At 40.9% G+C, this 20,573-nt stretch overlaps 1 protein-coding gene across 3 annotated transcripts in view; it reads left to right on the forward strand.

Annotated features, from left to right (window-relative positions):
• Positions 1 to 19,701, forward strand: part of disco-r (disco-related basonuclin zinc finger protein) — a 78,706-nt gene extending 59,005 nt beyond the window's left edge. For 2 of the 3 annotated variants that reach the window (XM_017143112.3, XM_070218546.1), the window contains exons 3-4: positions 14,115 to 16,083; positions 16,632 to 19,700. In XM_017143112.3, coding sequence (XP_016998601.2) covers positions 14,221 to 16,083; positions 16,632 to 18,620 — 3,852 coding nt within the window. In that variant the 5' untranslated portion in view covers positions 14,115 to 14,220 and the 3' untranslated portion in view covers positions 18,621 to 19,700. Of the gene's footprint in view, positions 1 to 14,114; positions 16,084 to 16,631 lie in introns of all 3 variants that reach the window. The other variant, XM_070218547.1, reaches the window with a different exon arrangement.
• The last annotated feature ends 872 nt before the right edge of the window (positions 19,702 to 20,573 follow it).

A 20,573-nucleotide genomic window follows, 5' to 3' on the forward strand; every position in this document is an offset into this window, starting at 1 on the left:
AGGTATTATAAATCGTAATATTTGCAAGGATCAGACGTCTGTATTATAAAGATGTCATACAAAATATTGACAAAATATTACACTTAAAATTAAGTATATTATCGTAAAGCTCTTTTGGCTTAAATCCAGAATCTCGAAACAAGAGACGTCCTTAATATGAATCATTTTTTTCCAACATAATCTTTTAATAATTTTAACTCATCGCATTCCATTGGATCCCCACAACGTGATTAGGAATTGCGTACAGTGTGCCGAGATGGTACCGATTAAAGGATGGGTACTACTACTACTACTACTACTACTAATCCACCCAATGTCCAGTGTCCACCCACCGAGCGCCGAACCGAAGTGAACAAAACAAAACTGAACCTGAACCACAACCACTCTTCCTTTTCTTCTTTTTTTTTTCGCCCGACTCGACCGTTGTTGAGAAGGTGGCGACTGAAAAGCTGAAAAGCTGTGCGCGAACCCTGGGTTTCATAACACTATAAAGATGAAATTGAAACCGATTACCGCACTCTTGAAAAAACGATCAAGTACCACGAATGCTCGCGGACACATTTTACTCATGTAATTTTATTGCGGCTGCGAATGATTGGCAATTCTCGCTAAAAGATAAAGCGAAGGGGAAGGCTGGACTTTACCTTTACCGATGCTCAGATGGATGGATGGATGGATGGATGGACGGGTGGATGGATGGATGGATGGCCTGGGCGGCTGTACAGATGGACGGATGGTTGGTTGGTTGGTTGGATGGTTGGACGAAAAACCAGTTACCGCTGCCGTTGCACAATGGCGAAGCAATGTGATGCGATGGGTCCATCATGACTGCGGCTTGATAATGCCAAAAAAAAAAAAAATGCCAACAAAAATGGGGATTATAAAAAAAAACGAGCAGGAAAAACAATGGCAAACGCGAAATCAAACAGTTAGACGAGACACCTACCATATAGAGGAGGTATGTTGTGTGTAGAGTACAGAGCCTAACCCATCCAATTCAATCAGAAAGTATGGCAATCTCGGGATCCATCATAAAATGTGCGAGTTAAAGAACTGAACCCGCCATTTCCTTGGATGTGATTGTGTGATGTGGTTGTGGATGTACACATATGATGCGAATGTGCAGAGCCGTAGATCAGCAGGCATCAAAAGGAGCGAAGGGGGGCAGAGACAAAAGCACTTATCTTGTCTCAGGCTCAATAAGCCAACCTGTCAGCAGGAGCGGGAAAGGTAAAGGCCATGGGAATTGCGAATGCAGATGGACAACACTGCACTTGGACTTGGTTTTGGTTTTGCTTTTGGAACAGGGACATCGGCTTCTTGCTCTCATCTTTGCTAGGTTTGCTAGCCGGCAATGGGGAACCATGCGAATACAAAGGACAATAAATTTAATGCTGCATAAAAGAAATAAAAACCAGTCGCAATGTGTATAGATAATCGTATTAATATCTTTCACACGTGCTTTAGAACAAGTTAACTGAGGACAAGTATATTAACTTGAGAATTTGCGCATTTAAATGGATTGCAGTCTTTTACTACTAGAGAAGATCCTAATAGTTTGTGTCAAATATGAGGAATTAAGGATCGTTTTGACTTAGAAAAAACATGAAGTTTTTTTTAACATTGTTTCTAAGCGTGATAGAAACTCTTTAGCTTTAACATTATCGATATTTTCGATACCAATATCGATTCGATAATATCGATATTTTGAAGAAAAACACAAGTTAAATATCGAAAAATAGCAAACTGTTGATATTTTTGCAAGCTCTACTTATGACACAACCCTATAAACTGTGTTGACCAACCAGTCGAAATTTGCCAGTTCCAAGAAGTCGCCGTTAACTTCCGGTGATAAACTTCTGAAATGACAACCTTATAAGCAACTTCGATTGTCAAGGAAGCTTAGAATCAAAGTTGAATGCCCCAAAAAACGGCGAATATTTTACCTGGGCCTAGGTGTCGAGATAGACGACAAGGTTGATGCGTCGGGATCTGAATGGATTAGAGTTCCGTGGAGAGTGGGGGCTTGGATTCCGAGTGCTGGATGTGGCAATGCAAATGGAAATGCACAGCATCGATCTGGCAGGCAGGTGAGCCCTGGGATTGCGACTGATTTTGCGTTTCAGTCTCACCGTATGAGGTCTCCCTTTTGGAGTTTCGAGCTTGGAGTTTGGAGAGGAGAACGGAATGGTATGAGATCCTGCATCCTGCTGTTTTCGGTTCACAGCCCTCTGTTCTTGTTCTTATTATATTGCCGTTCGTTGTGGCGTCTTCACTTTTACCCGCGAAGAACAACCGCGAAGAAGGCGGCGAAGGCTCTCTCATTGTGGAAAACATGGTCGGTGATACTTTTACGAGCGAATATTACCCAATATGACGATTACAGACACCCATTGCAATTTGTTGCCATCTTATTTTGCGCATCCTATCGCCGGACACTGCAGGGCTTTTCGTTTTGATACTGCCGCTAGTGCCTTTGCCTGGTTGCCTGGTTGCCACGATCTCTAGTCCGATAAAAAAGAAGAGTTCGCTCATGTGCAGCAGCTGCCTGCTGCCTGCTCCCTAGGAAAGCACAACAAACCTTTCAGCTGCCATTCGTTTTGGGAAGGAGCCAATCACTCCTCTCGCCCGGATATTTCCGCCTTTTGCCATCCAACCAACCATACACAGCCATCTTTGTATGCAAATCTATAAACAGTTCCCCGAATCTAAGAGTCGTACTTTATATACGAACCCGTCGGCCAACGTTATCGAGTGCACTTGTCAAAACTACGCGAATTCTTTATGAATTTAAAGCAAGAAATCAAGTATTTATTACTGTAAAGTATTGAAACTAAAAAACGGCTAGATCAAACTGCAGAAAACCCGTTTTGACATAGAAATCTAAAAAGAAACCCAAAATTCTAAAATAATTTATAGATGTTTTATTGGTATAATAAATCTTTGAAATGTTTTTCTTAAAGTGTAGGTCTCAGTAAGACGCCATAAATCCCGATATGCGAAAATGACCAAGGAAAGCGATATTGAAATTTACGATTGATAAGCTGAGAAGATCATAAGCTCATCAATCGTAAATGTTGAGACCATTTTTCTTGGCCATTTTGAATGAATGTCTTGGGGTCGGAGGGTCTACAGTGAACTCTCCCCCAATCGAACATCGAACAGTGCAATCGAAATAACGATGACGGTTCTTCGTTTACACCTGCTGAGGAATATGGAATATGGGGTTCTCTTAATCAAATCGGTTCGGTTACATTTCGAGCAGTAATAATATCGATATCAGATAAAGAAGTCGAAACGTAAACGCAAAAGGACATAGGACACACACAGAAAACTGAAAACAGAAGACAGAAGAGGACGCGAAGTAAACATAAACACAAGAGACAGACCAGACAGAAACAAGGAGAACATGCCCCCTAAAGTATGAAATTCGCATAATTTTCGAGACCGATCTCAGTGGCATGACAGAGCCAGATAATCATTTAATGCCCTCCGAGCGGAACGCCCCTGGATGAAAACTGGTACGAGAGCTAATAACGTTCCACCGATCCAGCGATTCAGCGATCCAGCTTCAGATCGAAAAACTGGGCAACTGAGAACTGCGAATTGCGAATTGAGATTGGGGGGACTGAGAACTGAGGGACTGAGGACTCCACTCGACTTGACGCTACCCTTGACTTTTTCGGCTTGTTTTTTTTTATTTTCGCCTTTTGCCGTCTGCCGCCCATTTGTATTTACCTTATTCGCTGGCGTTTTTTGCTGCCTTCGGATTGACAGCTCTCGAGTGACTCTCGCAAGTGTTTTTGGGTTTCGGGTTTGGGCGACACAATGCACCTTCTTCTCCTCACCTGCAGCATTATAAAAGCACCACCATACACCATAGCATATATGTATGTATATATATATTATATGGCACATACCACACCATACTCCATACTCCAAACTCCACCGGCTCCTTTGCTGCCTCGGTTTTGGATTGGAGGAGGCGACCAACGACGAACGATGAACGACGAACTATTTCTCCCGTTAACATGTTCACTTCTCAAGTGTTTCCTTTGTGAATCGCTGACTTGACTGACTGGCTGACTGACTGTCTGCCAGTATGAGGCCTGGTCGCTCGCCCGGCCGGCAAAACTACTGACACCGCCATGACGGCTGCCTTTCAAAAAAAAAAAAAAAAAAAAAAAAAAAAAATCCAAATGCGCACAGGCCAATGCCAGGTCCCCAATTGCAGTCCCAGTTTCAGACTCTGTCCTCGTCTTTTCAGTGTTGACTAACAGTTTTAAAACCAAAAAAAAAAAAAAAAATTAAAAAAATTTTTAATTTTGTTTTTATTTGACATATTTCCCCTATATGTACAGGGATAAAATAATAATGAATGCAAAATAATGCTCAAATGTAACTAATTACAAAATATGTAAATGCATAACTCACAAAAAAATACCAAATACCAAATGGCAAATAAGAAATTTATCCCTAAAAATTCCAGGATAATTCTTTTAAGAATTAATCCTTTTTGCTTTAAGTATATAAAGTGTGTGCGGTAAAATAAAAATATTAATTAAAATATACTTGAATCAATTCCATTAGATAGTAAATCTGAGGAATTTATTCAGTACTGACTGTTTCAATCCACTTATTTCGCAATACTAATGATTAGAAGACATATTGCAGTTGACAAAGAGCAAGGGATATCATGATTTGGGCGGGGTTGTCAAAAAGCTGACAAAGTCAAGTCTTTCTTATTTTTTCTCCTTTTTGCCAAGCGTCGTCTTCAGTTTGGCTCGGTTAGCGATGGATCAACTGCTAATGGGTTTCCCGATCACTGGCACAAAAACAACAACAACAACAGCTATAAAGACAGGGTGACAGGAACGGTTCACCAAAGGGTTAATGCCGAATTTCAAAAGGCCTTAATGAAAAGTTCAGCTGATTTGACGTCCCACTCGAGAAATCGCTCGGTTGGCGCATTCAAGTCAAAGTCACCATTGAGACTGAGAATATATATATACACTATACTATACTATACAGTATACGACATATATACATATACATATGCCAAAAGCGGAGGAGAAACGACAAAAAGTCAACCTGGTCGAAGTAACGCCAAGTCGAATCCGCGGCACGACAACACGACATCGTTTTGTACGTCACTCAAAACGTTCGTGGGCTGTCAGGGAGACAGTTCAAAAATGAAATATGTATATACTCTCGTACTCGTACACATTATAACACAAATTCTAAAGGGAAAGACACACGGGCATGCAGCACTCGGCGAGGAAAGTCGTCTGCTAGTCAGTCAGACAGCCAGTCGAAGTCATTGATTGAGCATTGACGTTCACGGCGGAAACAACAAGCATATCACAAAAAATTCTAGCAATTTACTAGTTTCGATTTCATAGATCATTTAATTGACAACACTTCCATGGCCTACAAACAGGTGTCGCCTAAAGTTCCGAAAGTATGCTTCTTTACACGATTGATGTTCCTTTATAAAATTTTAGTATATCTGGTACTTTACAAATATTTCGGGAAAATACTACCAATACTTGAGAGTTTAGTAAAAGATTTTGGAAACAAACTTAAAATGAAGTTTTTAAATGCAGAAAGTCTAGACCTTAGGTTAAACACGAAAAGAATTGAAAACTCATCTGGAATTTTTTTTGGTATCATTTGAGCTTTGTGGTATTTTTTAGATTTTAACTGGTATTCATTTAAAATACAATTAAATATATATATTATGCTCAATTGTTTTTTTCTGTGCACAAACATATACACATGTGAAGTAGATCTGACCCGGCCGAATCGTAAACCAAGTTCGATGCCTACACCCCATGCCCAGTGGAAGTGGAATTCGAAATGGGGGTCCGGCTCTCAAGAGCCGGCGATGGTGACGTTGCCGTTCCTTGTGCTGAAATGCTGAAATGATGACACGATGACACGGACAGCGAAACGAACACGGACATGGGGCTTCAGACAGGGGTTTTTTTTTGGTGTCCAGACGGAGACTCGGAGACCGACCGAGTCGGAATTGGAATCGAAAAATCGCAATCGAAAGCCAAGTGTCATTGTCATCGTCGTCGTACATTTTGATTTTATTATTGATTCAATTACAATGTCAACGGGGCAGCAATAGTCGTGCTGGGGCGGAAGGATCAAGACCGGGACATTTTCCCTTTTGGCCAAGGATAAAGCCACCAAAAGAAGGAAAATAAAGGCACCGGACACATGAAATATTCAGTTGAAACACCAGTTCATTAATCAATCAATACTTCTGCGGGAACCCCTGCGTGCACTTTAAAAACTACAAGCATTTTAAATGTACAAATTTAAACTTGAATGATGCAATACTATACTAGTGTGTGCTGTTATCAGACAAGTTCCACGTTATACATTTGATGCCTGTTGATTTTTTGCCTGGTTGACATGCGCTGCGCTGTCACAAATATAATACGTGTACGAAGCTGATAATTCCGTTAATGAGTTGACCCAATGTTTGCACAGTTAAAACTGTTAACTGTCCAAGACTTGAACCCACACGATAAGTAAATAAATAAAAATCTCTGTAAGCCATGTTGATATATGGAATACTCTGTCAGCTTAATGGGTATGATTTAAGACAGAAAATAAAAATTATGGAGATAATCTGTCTACTTTAATGGCCTTATGAACCTCTGATACCTTTTGGTATTTTTCTGGTATTAACTTAAAGTTTGCTTTATTGAAATGGCTAATTAACTTTTTGTAGAGACAAGACAATTTAAGAAAATGTATTTAGTAATAGGTAAAAATCTATCACTTAGTAATTCAATTTTTTAGCGACACTTTTTTATTATTATTATTTTTTAAGGGTATACATACAATTTATACACCCAACGAGCATTGGTTTCTCTTTACAAACACACAATGTGGCCATAACTGACGATAACACCTAAATGGTACTGCTAATAAGCCGTTTAAATTTGACTTCTTCTTTTCTTTTTTTGTAAGTGTTGTTGCTGCTGCCCCGGTGCTAATGACAATAAAATGATTAGCTTGTTTAATTGGTTTTCATTTTTCGCTTTTGTGTCATACGCGCAGGCTTGCTTTATGTCAAACACTCTACTACATCTGACACATTTTGTCCCGTTTTCCGGAAAGATTTTTTTTTTTTTTTAAATGTTTTTCAGAAAAATTTTATCAAGAAAATTATAAAATGAAGGAATAAGTATCACAAAATATAATTATCTTTTGATATTAATATCATATGTATTTTAAATATGAAATATTTTTTTTTATTCCTTTTTGTTTATCATTGACTAATTTACATGAATATTAGTTCTTAATCTACATTAAAAACATATTATAAAAGTGGCTACATTAGTCGACTCCATTCAATCGATGTGACAATCGATCGATCTTTTTTTTTGTGTGTGCCCCAGCACTTGGCACATTTTTCGTACCTTTTTAGAAAAGACTCGGATTAAATTTTATGGTCGTTTATTATATTTTGTCATTTGATTTAAATTAACACAATTTGAGAGATACAAATAACGTTGACTTCGGGGCTAAGAGATATGCTTTTTGGCATCGATGTGTGAAATGTGTCGAATTGTTGATGTGTGTGCCCAAGAATTTGACATTTTGACGGACGTTGTGTTGGGTTGGGGTGTTGGCACAAATCATCAAAACTTGTTGTTAAATCGTGATCGGCCAGACAGACTAGACTATAGCTAAACACTTGCTTTTCTGTGTGTTTTTTTATATTTTTTTTTTCTCCCTTAATATATATATTTTTTTTTAATAGATATTTATCCCTATATCTAGATTTTTCTATTTTTTCTTAGATCTATACTTTCCATATAATACCTTGTATACATATATGTATACAACGAACTTCAGGAAGTCGGTGGTCCATGGCCCCAAAAAAGACGTAAGCATTATAAATGGTTAGATAGATAGATAGCTTTTTTCGACGACTTCCTCATACCGGTCACTTTTAGGCCATTATTTCGACAATGTCGTCGTCTCGGCAAACTAATTTGTATATCTCTATCGTATCGCATCGCATCGCCCCGACAAGATGACTCCAGATTTTCTTTCGATACGGCCAAGCCGAGCACAATAGAGTCACAAAGCTATTAAAAACTGATATAAATCTCATTAAATGCGATGCTTGTAGCAGATGAACAAAGCCGCCGCCTCGGTTTTGGTTTGAGTTTTGGATTTGTTTTTTATCATCAATTTTTTTGTAGCCTTAGTTTTTCAAGTCTTTCCTCCTCGCCTCGCCTCGCCTTTCCATTCCATTCCGTATTCCGTTCCTTTCCTTCAATCAATCGTTGATTTTGCTCCCGGCAACAAACAAGAATGGCTTTTGTGGTTTACTCTCGAGATCAGCAGTTCGGCGTACTTTCGGTAGAGGCTCTTCTGGCTCTTTTGGCCCAAAAATGCCATGGCCAAGCCTATGGTGGTTGAGATGGCTGCTTGAATAGCCTGTGCCTGGCCTGGTCTGGTCTGGTCCGCACTTAAAGTCGCAGTTTGGACATCATCTTGGTGACGCCCCAAAAGCGATAAGTAAATAAGCAAAAAATAAAAACCAGCCAGCCCCACATTGCTAGTGTCCCTTGGATGATCTTTTGGAGGATAAGAAAAAGCTCAAGAAATTCTCGACTGCAGGGAAAAATATTTGGCAAGAATATAGTTGTTTAACAATTATCAATTTATCAGTTTTTTCCCCCAAATTTTCCAAAGATAAAAGTCAGAAAATAATAATGAATGACAGATGGTGAATGTTTTAAAAAAAAATACAGATTTAAGATTCATTTCCATAAATATATATGAAAGATTTAACAATTTTTGTTGAATACTTTTTGTAAATTGGCATACTTTCCTTTCACTTTTCACCCGATAAATTGACGAAAAGGGGCTAGAAATTAATAAAACCGATTTTATTATCACATTGAACAAGTCTTATGGTTATCAACACAATATAGTAATACTTTCATAAATAACCCAAACCAGACTTCTTTGAAGATCCCAAATGCCCGATTCCTTCCACCTAAACGCTCCCATTTCATTAAGCGTACAAGAAGAGCAGATGCTACACAGACCAAAAAAAACAAGACCCATAGATCCAGTAGCCCCAACATCACACTTTCCATCCCAACCGATGATGTTGATGCGGCTTCGTGTTTGCGCTTGAGGGCTAACCGACCTATCCACTTAAAACACAGTCTAAGCCCCGGATTACGACCATTCTGAAGGCAGGCAGGCAGGAATCAGGTCGAGGAGCATCCAGAGCATTCAGAGCATCCAGAGACGACCCCTGCTGGGCAGACCGACCCAAACATCACGTCTGATCGGCTGCGACAGTCGGGCCGTGGTCCCAAGTAGCGCCAGAGCTTACACAGGGAAAAAAAAGGTGGTTCATTTACAAGTTAAATCCATTTTAAGAAGGTGCATAAGTGTTAAAAAAAAACAAATTTAAAAAGACTCCTTAAAAACCACAAGAGTTTTTTTCTGTGTAGTGGGATAAAAAGTGATCTTTCTTTCACTTCGACTAATAGCCAAATTCAGCTTTTTTCTTTAAATAGTCAAATTTTTTGCCCAGTGTAACTTTAGTTTCTCACCTGCTTGTAATACAACCTCTTAGTTTTTATTAAAAATATTTTGTTTATACTCGTAGAATAAGAGATATATTTTATTAGGTAAAAACAAAACGCCCCTTTAACAATATGGGACATCTATTTGGGTTTCTTTGATTCCGTTTAGCTGGCTAAAAAGTTTTTCTTCAGCTCCTAGGTAAATATATATTTTTTTAAATATATATTAAATCATAAAAGAAAAAGAGGTTTTTCTTATTGACAAATACTGCATTTGTCGCCCAATCGCCAAAACCCAGTTCCATTTGCAGACCCCTTCACTGAGATTTGGGTCCAATTCCGATTCCTATTCCAAATTTGGAATCGATTCCGAGTCCATGTTCGCGTTCGTGTTCGTGTCCTGCCATTGAACACCGCTCAATGTTGGCGCTCGGTCCTCTGTGCTCTGTGGTTTTACCGACGATCCCACAAGGGATTTGCATATTAAGCCAAGAGAAAAAAAAAGGAAAACAGAAACAACCAGAACAAAAAAGTAGTAGGTTTTCTGTTGGAATCACTTTGTTAAGCCCTGTTCGTTCGTTCGGCAGCAGTCGGGGCGATTCAGAGGCGTTCATAATCAGAACTGAAGTGGTGCCCTGGGTTCGGGACTACTGGAGATCGGAGATCGGGGACCTGGAAAAAATCGGAGGGGAGGAGGTTTGTGCTTCGGCTTTGAACATTTTAACATCGGCTTTGACAGTGGAGGCAACTTGCCAAACATATCTCATGTGCAAGCCGTGTTGACACTTTTAATGTGTTTCATAAATAAATTTTTACAAAATAGTAGAGACTCGAGGGGGGTGTTTGGTTTTTTTTTATGGGATCTCGCGGGTTATATTGTGTGTGAGAGGAGAAGATCTGTGAGAACGATCGGCCTGAATCGCCTTGAATCGGCTTTCTCGCTTTTAATGGTTGACATCTCACAAAATTTCTGTGTTGTCCGACTTTAACACGCATTTATGACCACCGATATTATGCTGCTTTATGACTTTTGAAAATGCGTAAAGAAATGCGTTCCTTATGACGGCTGCCGCCGCCGATTCTATGCGATAAAGCCAATAATAATCATGATTGGTGGTGTCTGGAATGCCATTTTTCTCATCTCATCCTTTGTTATACGAGAATATAGACGGAATGAACAGACGACGAAGCTTAGCGGCAATTTTGTTATGAGACGAAAATGAGTTTCATGTGAAATACGAAATTAAAAGGAGTTCGTTCGTTCGTTCGGTCGTTCGTTCTCAACTCGGACAGATTCTCGTCGTCCGTCTGCTTGCAAGAGCTTCATAAATGTCGATGAAACTTTCGGATACAAATTGGCCAACAGCATCATTGATTGAGGGTAACGAACAAATAAATGACCTGTGTTTTTAGTGAAGTGAAATATCCGTGAAGCATATACATCCTGAAGCTGGAGTTACCGTGAACATAAATCTTATTTAACACTTTTTCTTAAAATGTTAGTAGGTATTTACTATATAGGAAGGTTTCCATTTAATTCCGAAAAATATATTATTTTTCAATTATTTCTTAAATATATGGGCACTTCCAAAAAAAAGTCCACCAAGCCAAAAACCTTGAAACTTGAATAAAACATATTTCCACATGATTTTGCCCCGATATTAGTTTCTAATTAGCTGGATACTGAGCTTAACTACAAATTTGGAGTATAGTTTGATTATTTTTATGACAAACCCCACCAATATACGCAAAAATCAGTTTTTGGCTATTTTTTTGTTATTTTTTGGACCTGTCTTCTGTTGTAAATTTATCCTATAGGAATGCTAATATGTGACATTTTTCTGTACTGAATGCTTCATTCACATGCTAAGCTATTAAGTTAAAAGCAAAACATCCAGCAATTAAGAGATAGAGGTAAAGAAATCCGCTTTACAAAACAGTCGGAAAAAATGTCCCGAGCGACATGTCCCGAGCGAATGTGGTTGAAACTGCATAAAAAAAAAACGGCAAAGAATTTTTGAGTAAAACCAAAAGCATTTCACAACGACATGTTTGAACAACATTCTAAAAAAAATCGCATTCAAATATTCCATCAGAATTTGCTAATTTCTGGTGTTGTATGAACTTCCCCGAAATCCACTTCTATTTTTGTCCCGAGCGAATACGGCAGTTTTTTACCGATATCTTAAAAACTAAAAGTGGTGCAAAATTAAGATTTTTACCAAAAATAGAGCTTAGGAAGAGTGAAAAGAAAAGCCCATCATTAAAATTAAAATCCATTGTTTTACAATTTTTTTTCAACTTTAAAGGTGTGCAAATGTCCCGAGCGACATTTTGGAAGTGCCCATATGGTACATATTTTATTTAAAAAGAATCGCTCTGTCATTTTTTTCATCTTAAAGGACAAATTGGGAACGATTTCAAGATTGTTCATTCTCAATAAACGAAATCAAGAATAACGTAGTCTCAAGAAACCGAAAAAGAACACTTTACGCTTGATTTCAAGAACATTTATTCTCAAAAAATGTGTGAAGATAATGTACAGATTTTCTCCTCATTTGCTTTTTCTCTGAGTGTAAAAATGTGTGCCAAGAAAAATGCTTTAATTAGTGTATTACTTATTATGTTATTATTATTATATTATAATTATCAAAATGTAACACAAATAAGGCACTTGATTGTTTTTAAAAAATATTCTGCAACGCAAAAGGGAAGATTGTAAAGCGGTTCAGCAAGTATGGACTATGGAACCCTAATTATAGGCAGAGGCAGACGACAACAAAGCTCCAATAATACTCGCTGCAAACTGTCACTTTTATGCAATCAGTGCTCAAGAGCAGATGGGTTCAGATACACACAACTCAACTCAACTTGAGGGGAAACTGGTTTGGTCAGAACCGAGAGCTGCGATCTGAGATATTCGGAACGTGTCAAATCACAAATACACAAGGCAAAATAAGTAAGAAAAGAAAATTAAATATCAGCCGAAAGCAATTAAAATCTGCCGTTGACGAGAGACTGTCGCGTCGTGCATCTCCGGCTCTAGACGACAGTTCCTTATTCGGATCTGAACAGAACACGGCACAGAACCGAACAGAGCAGAAACGTAATCTTAATAAATGTCATTACAACAGCAGCCCCAACAGGTGGCAATTAAAAAACAATTTGTATACCATTTAAATTACTTGCCAAGATGACATATATCATGCAAAGTTGCCCAATGCCAAATGGCACACAGTCCAAAGGCAAGCGAGAAATAAAAGTAATTATAATAGGATCGAAAAGAATGTTTTCATAATTGCAGATGATTAATTATTTTTTTGTCCGTATTCTTTTTTTGATGTTTTTTTATGAAAACAGTAACACTTCCTTTAATTTTAATGAAAAACAGGATTATTTTCAGTTCTCTAATTAAGAAAAACTTTGTAGCCCAGGAAAAAGTCTCCTGGTTCTTAAAAGTGCTTACCAAATTTGTACAAATCTAGGATGCAAGACGTTTAAGTTCAGGCTTTAATGGGTAGGTGGTAAATTAAAGTATTCATCGCAAGCGAAACGGCACTCATCGTATGGGATCATCAAGAGGTCGCGCGTAATGATCGCGATCTCTCGGCCCCGATCTTCATCTTCATCTCGAGTTGAATATCACGATCACAGCAGCGCCCTATCGATTTGAATTCAATTTCAATTTCGATTTCGGAACTTGGATTTGGATTTGAATTCGAATCGAGTTCAGATTCGGATCTAGTCGGTTGGTCGGTCGGAACCGATCGTTTTGGATCGTATCTCGAATGGCTCGCCTCGGCTCTTGTGCGGCACAGAAGAATGTGACATGGGGACTTGAAGTGGCCGTAGACGACAGCGCGAAGAGCGTCTTCTGCACACACTATCACAATGTCATGTCACGCCGGGCTCTCCACAACACAAACGAGTGTGTGTATGTGTGTCTACAAGTGTCCCTCTGCTCCTCTTTTGCCTCTCTTCTGATCGCCGACTCTCCTCTGAAACGACGTGAAGTGACCACTCAGAATTTGTCACATCATTATTCTTATTTTTATTTTCAATAATCATCTGTACTTGTGGATGCACGAGTATATATATGGTATGGTGTACGGTGTGTCGTTGTGGATGATGTGTGTCTGGGAGGTCCGAGGGCCACTTCGTTAGGCGGTTTTCGGTGGAAACTCCTCGACAATGTTTGAGATGGGAGAAGATATGTATAGTTTGTGGCCCAGACACCAGACACACTGGTCATAAGTACGAGCGAAATTAATTCAAATTATATTATGCCAGGTATATTTTTGGCACGATGATATGCGAAGTCTTTACATATTTGTTTAAATAGTCACAACGCCTTTAAAGTAGAAAAGGTAATTTATATTTAGAACCAAATTATTTTCCACTTTTATTGCCATTATAATGATGTTGATAATGTTAATGTGATGATGAGTAGATTGTCTTCTTTGTTTTTATCCTTTAATCTTCCTGTTTTAGGCCTCAAATTAATGTGTTCTTTTATTTTTGTTTTTCTTGCAGCAAATCGAATCGACGGGGAAACCTAAATGCCGCATCTAGTCTAATGTATCGTCAGAAGAATAAGAAGTCTACAGATTAACTGTTGTTCCTAAGCAACCGCCGCTTGATGAATATTGGCCACGAGAAGCATCCGCACTTTCATCCGCAACCGCATCCGCAGCCGCATCCGCATCCTCAGCTGCAGTCGAGCAGTAGTTCTGAACTTCATCGTTTGGCCGTCGGCGGTTCGGTTAGTCCGTCTACGTTGTTGTACCACCTACCCGCTGCCGCCACCGCAACCGCCTCCTACCTACTGCAAGGTCATGAGCGGCATCAGCAGCAGCAGCAGCACCACCCACCACCCCACAACCACCAGCATCATCATCCGCATTCGCATCCGCATCCTGGGGAACTACTGCACCTGAGCCCCGAATCCGTTTCAATGGTGATGACCCCCAGCCGTCGCAGTTCGCCGCCCCTGCCGCCGCTGCCCTTAACGACGCATCAACATCCACAACATCCGCACTCGCATCCGCATCCACATCCGCACCTGCCGCTGGCGCTACCGCTGCGCCATCCACTTACTTTGAATGCCAACGCCGGCGGCCAGCAGCAGCAGCACTCGCCGTCGTCCCGCTCGCAATCACAATCGCCGGCACAATCGATGAGCGCCCACTTTTCGCAGCTGGCCCATGCCCAGCTGCATTTGCAGAATCAATTGCAGCAGAAGCTCTCGTCGGCGGTGGCGGCAAGTAGGAATAGTAATAATAATAGTAGTGGTGGTGTTGCCGGTTCAGGATCAGTAACAGGATCGGGAACAAACACGGATAATCCAATAAACCCGCTGAGTGATTTGCAGAATATGCAACCCTTTGACTTTCGCAAGATCAGCTCGGCGGCGGCACTGGGCGCCTTTGGTGGTCCACTAACGCTGCCGCCGAGTCCCACGGAATTCGGGGGGCATCATCATCATCACAGTCACCATCACAGTCAACAGCAGCACCATTTGCATCGGAGTAACCAGTTCTTCAATGCAATGGCCATGGCCTATCACCTGCCACCGCCTCCACCGCCGCCGCCGCCGGATTCCCGCTCACCACCACCGCCGCAGTCTTCGTCGTCGTCGGCTGCCCAGTATCCGCATTCGCATCCGCATCAAACGGGCTCCAGTTCGGGTTCGGGCTCATCGGGATCGATTGAAGAGTCTTCGGGGGGAAAGCAGCAGGGCCAAAGAGGCAGCGGCGATAAGGGAGGAGGAGGAGCTTCCGCATCCAATTCTGGAGTCAGTTCGCAGCGAATGACCCGCCTGGCCTTGTCCTCATCGAATATGCGGGCCAGCAGGAAGGCTCACTCCCCAGGAGGAGGAGGAGGAGGCAATGGAGGATCATCTGGAGGAGGAGGATCATCCGGAGGCGGCAAGCGGCAATGGGGCTCCATGCCCGCCAATCTGGGCACCCAGTTCATCAATCCGGTGACCGGGAAAAAGCGGGTACAGTGCAATGTCTGTCTGAAGACCTTTTGCGACAAGGGCGCCCTCAAGATTCACTTTTCGGCCGTCCACCTGCGAGAGATGCACAAGTGCACCGTGGATGGTTGCAGCATGATGTTTAGCTCGAGGCGATCGAGAAATCGCCATAGCGCCAATCCGAATCCCAAGCTCCATTCGCCGCATCTGCGACGCAAGATCTCGCCGCACGACGGCCGGAGTGCCCAGCCGCATCCGCTATTGCTCCAGGCGCCCAATGGTCTGATGGCTGGATTAGCGCCCTTTGGCAGCTTTCCGCTGTTGACGCCACCGCCGGATCTGCGGCATCATGCCATGGGTGGCGGTGGCGGAAGCGGCGGAGGAGGAGCCCTGGAGATGAAGCACGGTCAGGATTATCTGCAGAGATCCTACTTGGATGCCGGACGATTCGAGGGACAGCGACGCAAGCTGACGCTGGAGAACAACGAGCACACGGAGGACGAGGACGACGACGAGATCCTCGAGGTGAGTCATTTCACATTAATCACAATTTAGACTATTTAATGATCTATTTCATGGTTATTCAAAAATTCAAGATCTTAATCACTTCACTTCACACTTAATTCTAAAAATGATATTAATAATATTAAACCAAAAAAAGTAAAATATGTTCGAAAAAGCATATTATAATATCAAACAGTTTTTGTTTTTATCTTCAAAGTTTGTTCTCATTTTAAAACCTAAAATTCTATAGATTACGAAAATTTTCTACGATTTTCAAGACAATTTTGTTCTCATTTCAAGTAAAGTTCAAAAACAAAGTTAAATGTCAAATATGTTATAAATTCTAAATATTACTCATCCGACCTGCTGGTCTACATTTTTTCTCAGACTGTAAAAATCCATTAGGAATATAGGTGAATATTCTAAGAATATGACTTCTTGAAAAGCTAGCAATTAAATAAAATATTAAAATCATACATATATTTTTCTCAATTAAAAACTAACATCTTAAGTTTTAAATAAAATATTTAAATACTAATCACAATCATATTTCTCATTTTCCATTGCAGGTTGGCATCCACATGGCCGGTGATGATGACGACGACGAGGCTGACGGCGATGAGGACGAGGATGACGATGATCCCGATGGCATCGTTGTGGTTGGCGATGAGCTAGATAGCCTTCCGCTCGACCATGACAACGATAACGATAATGATAACGATAATGATAATGAGAACGATGAGAGCGACGAGCGCTCCACATCGGCGGTTTCCAGCCTGAGTCAAACCAAAGAGCAATCCGGAAGTCCCGGCAAGGTCGTTCGATCGTCGGCCGGCCTTGAGGAGTGCCACACATATGCCCACTCACAGTCCCACCACCCCCATTTGCATGCCCATGCCCACGCCCATGTCCTCGCCCAAATGGCGGCTGCCAATAAACGGAAACGCAAGAGCCAAAATCCCGTACGATGTCCAGTCCAATCGGATGAGAATTCCGGTGAAAATTCCATCGATTACGATGTGGCCGCCGATCTGTCGATTAAGAAGGTGCGTCTGCCAGCGGCAGCGGCACCACCAGCAGCAGCACCAGCACCACCAACGTCATCATCATCATCTGCATCATCCGCCAAAGAAACAGAGGTGGGCGAGTCCACCAAGTCGATACCGTCGCCACCGCTAACGCCCTACGCTGATCTCAGGCCTCACCAGGTGGTGGTGGGTCTCTGCAGCATCAAGAGGGAGGAGGATCAGGAGGAGCAGGATCCTGAACCTGAACCGGAACCGGAAATGAAAGTGGAAAGGGCCGAGGAGGAGGCACAAGAGGAGCAGCTGAACAAAGAGGATCCTCCTCCACCCATAGACAACACCACTTTGGACCTTTCGCGTGCGGCGGCTGCCATCAAATTGGAGCCTTTGGAGGATCTGAACTACGAGGCGGACGAGAATCGCTATGTGCGCATCAAGCAGGAGCTGATGGGTAATACTACTACCAACGAAGATGATGAGTCCTCTAGCGACAAGACGACGACGACGACGACGACTGCCAATCACAATAATAATAATAATAACAAAAGTATGAAGAACAATGGTTTGGATGCCGAAACGGAAACGGATCATGAACCGGAAGCAGAGGTCGAAACCGAAACAGAAGTTCTGCCCATCGAGGTGCCCATCGATAAGGAGAATCCCCTGAAATGCACCGCCTGCGGTGATATATTCCAAAATCATTTTCATTTAAAAACCCATCACCAGAGCGTCCACCTAAAGTTGCATCACAAGTGCAATATCGATGGCTGCAATGCGGCCTTCCCGTCGAAACGCAGTCGCGATCGTCACAGTTCGAATCTCAATTTGCATCGTAAGCTTCTGTCGACCAGTGATGATGATAATGGTGGTGGTGGTGGTCATGGGCTGCTCCATTCGGCTGCTAACCTCGTAATGCCCACGGATCCGCTGCTCGAGCTGATGAGTCTTAATTTGAATAACAACAAGAGTGGAGGAGGTGTATTTCAAACTGGCAATGTCAATCATCCGGCGGCGGTGGGCAGCATCCAGGCGGAGATCCTCGCACGCATTTGTGCCGGCGCCCATGCCCATGGCTTGAATGTACCCCTTTGCTTTGAGGCCTTGCAGCATCGCTTCGCCTATCCGCTGGTTGGTGGCACTGATGGATCCTCTGCTGCCGCACCACCACCCAATCCCCGCCTGCTGCATGGTGGTGGTGGTGGCCATGGCATGTTTGCCGGTTTGCCGCGAATGCCACGTTTTCCCCAACTGACGTCACATATGCTGGCCGCCGCAGGAAATCATCCAGCGATTGGACTGGGCGGAGGACTTGGACCCTTTTGCACAAGACGCACTTCCTCCGATTCAAATTCACAGCACTCGATCACGCCACCGCCACCGAAGAGATCGCAATCCCGATCGCAATCTAGATCACCGGATCACTGTAACGTACATCCCGGACATTCTGGACATCCAGGACACCCAGGAGTTCATCATCCCGTCGAGGAGGAGGCTAAGGCGAACCAGCGGCAAAGCCCCGATCGCATATCATGACCATGTACCTCGTACTATGCCAAGGCGTTGGCATTTTATCACTGAAGAGAGAGAGAGAGAGAGAGAGAGCTGAGAGAGAAGAGGAGGGCCCTCAGAAGTCAGATATGCAGGATATACGGATTAGGATATATGAATATCTATCTTATATCTATATATATTTATAGGCAAAAACGTTTTCCAAACATTCAATTCCTAGCGTTCTCAGATTAAAGGTAAAATTCTTCTCAAAAAGAAAAAAATGTTCTTGAAAAGAAGAAATGGTTCTCAGAAATAAGATCAATTTTATCTTAATCAAGTTCGCTTTAATTCGAATGTTAAGAATACTGTTTTTGTATATATCTATATATCTTTATCTCTATACAATGATGCATTGCTCATGCTCACATCGAAGATCGAGGATCGAAGATCGTCTGCCGCTCATAATACGAAAATAATACTTTCACTTAGGCTAATGCTAAAATAATAAATATTTAGATGGATCAACTAGCATTTTTTTTTCTATACATAAATATACACACAATATATATATAAAAATATATATGAGTCCCTTTTTTTTTATTAATTGTACTTATGAAAAACTGATGTTTTGTGTACAAGCGTCGTGTTGTAGAGAATTTATAAATGGCAAAGAAAAATAACAAGTACTAAATAAATAAATAACGATACATATTGTTAGTGATACTCGATTATGTAAGTTAAATATTAGCCACTAAGCAGCGTGAGTAACGTTATTTTTTTTTTTATTGTAACTGAAATATTAAGTGTGTTGTATATGATATGACGATGGCAATGGGAATGCAATTAGAATGAGTCAACAACGACGAAGCGCTTTATATGAGGAAACGAACAAAATTTGATTTCAGATTGCCGTTTTTCCGAACTAGGTAGGATCACTCATTAAAAGTCCTCATGATCCAAATTCGAAAAAAAAAGAATACGTTCTGTTGTTTCTTTTTATTTGATTACAAACAAATCCTAAAGTAATTATGTAGTCGGTTAGTTAGTTCTGAAAACAGTAACCAGACAAATACCTTCAACTCATATTTAAGCTATATATGTTTGCAATAAAATATCTGAAAATTCTTAAATCTCTCTGTTTGCACTTGGGAAAAGGAAAGGGAATGCAAAATTTTGCAGGATATCAAAGGACGGTGGATAAAGTCGATTATAAAGAGGAGTATATTTTCGATGGTACTAAATAACGATTTGGAAGCCATTTGGAAGAGAAATCCTGTGTAAATTTGCGATATTATCCACCGAGACACCTAAAAATAGGAAGTTTGGTTTTTGGAGGAGTACACATTTTTTTTAAACATTTTGAACAATTTCTAAAAAGGCTTTATAAAAGCACATTGTTCTTGAGACCATTGGTTCTTGATTTGAGAACTTTTATTCTCGAATTGAGAACATTAGTTCCTAAAACCAGTTTAAGTACAAATGTTCTAATTTTTAGTTAAATGTTCCCAATATCAGAACAAAGTGGTCAGATGAGAAAAGTTTAGTTGTGTTTATTCAACAACTTTTCGATTAATATAAAGGGATGTTACTTATTGATTAGTTGTTGAGATGAACATAATAAATGTCGTCCTATTTTTAAGAACATTTTAAATTCAAATGAGAACGTCAGAGCTCTCCCAGTGTACAAAGGTGTATATCAACATTTTGTTTTTTTTTTTTAGAAGTACTACAAAGTAATGTACACTATTAAAACCATAAATTTAGCACATGTACATTGTACACATTTTACAGGAGAAAAAGAAGGCATATCCGATGAACTTGAGCGCTTTAAAAGGATAGTGTTTTATAGAAGAGAAATGGCAAATTGTTGATAACAATTAGGATTGCAGATAACTGAAAATGCATGAAGGTGGAAGTGAGTTTTTTTCCTGTTTTTTTTTTTCACATAAAAGGGTTGATTTTCCAGGCAAGCCGTTTAATTTTAGATCGATTAAG

The sequence above is a fragment of the Drosophila takahashii genome, chromosome X (genome assembly GCF_030179915.1).
Source record: "Drosophila takahashii strain IR98-3 E-12201 chromosome X, DtakHiC1v2, whole genome shotgun sequence".
NCBI lineage: Eukaryota > Metazoa > Arthropoda > Insecta > Diptera > Drosophilidae > Drosophila > Drosophila takahashii.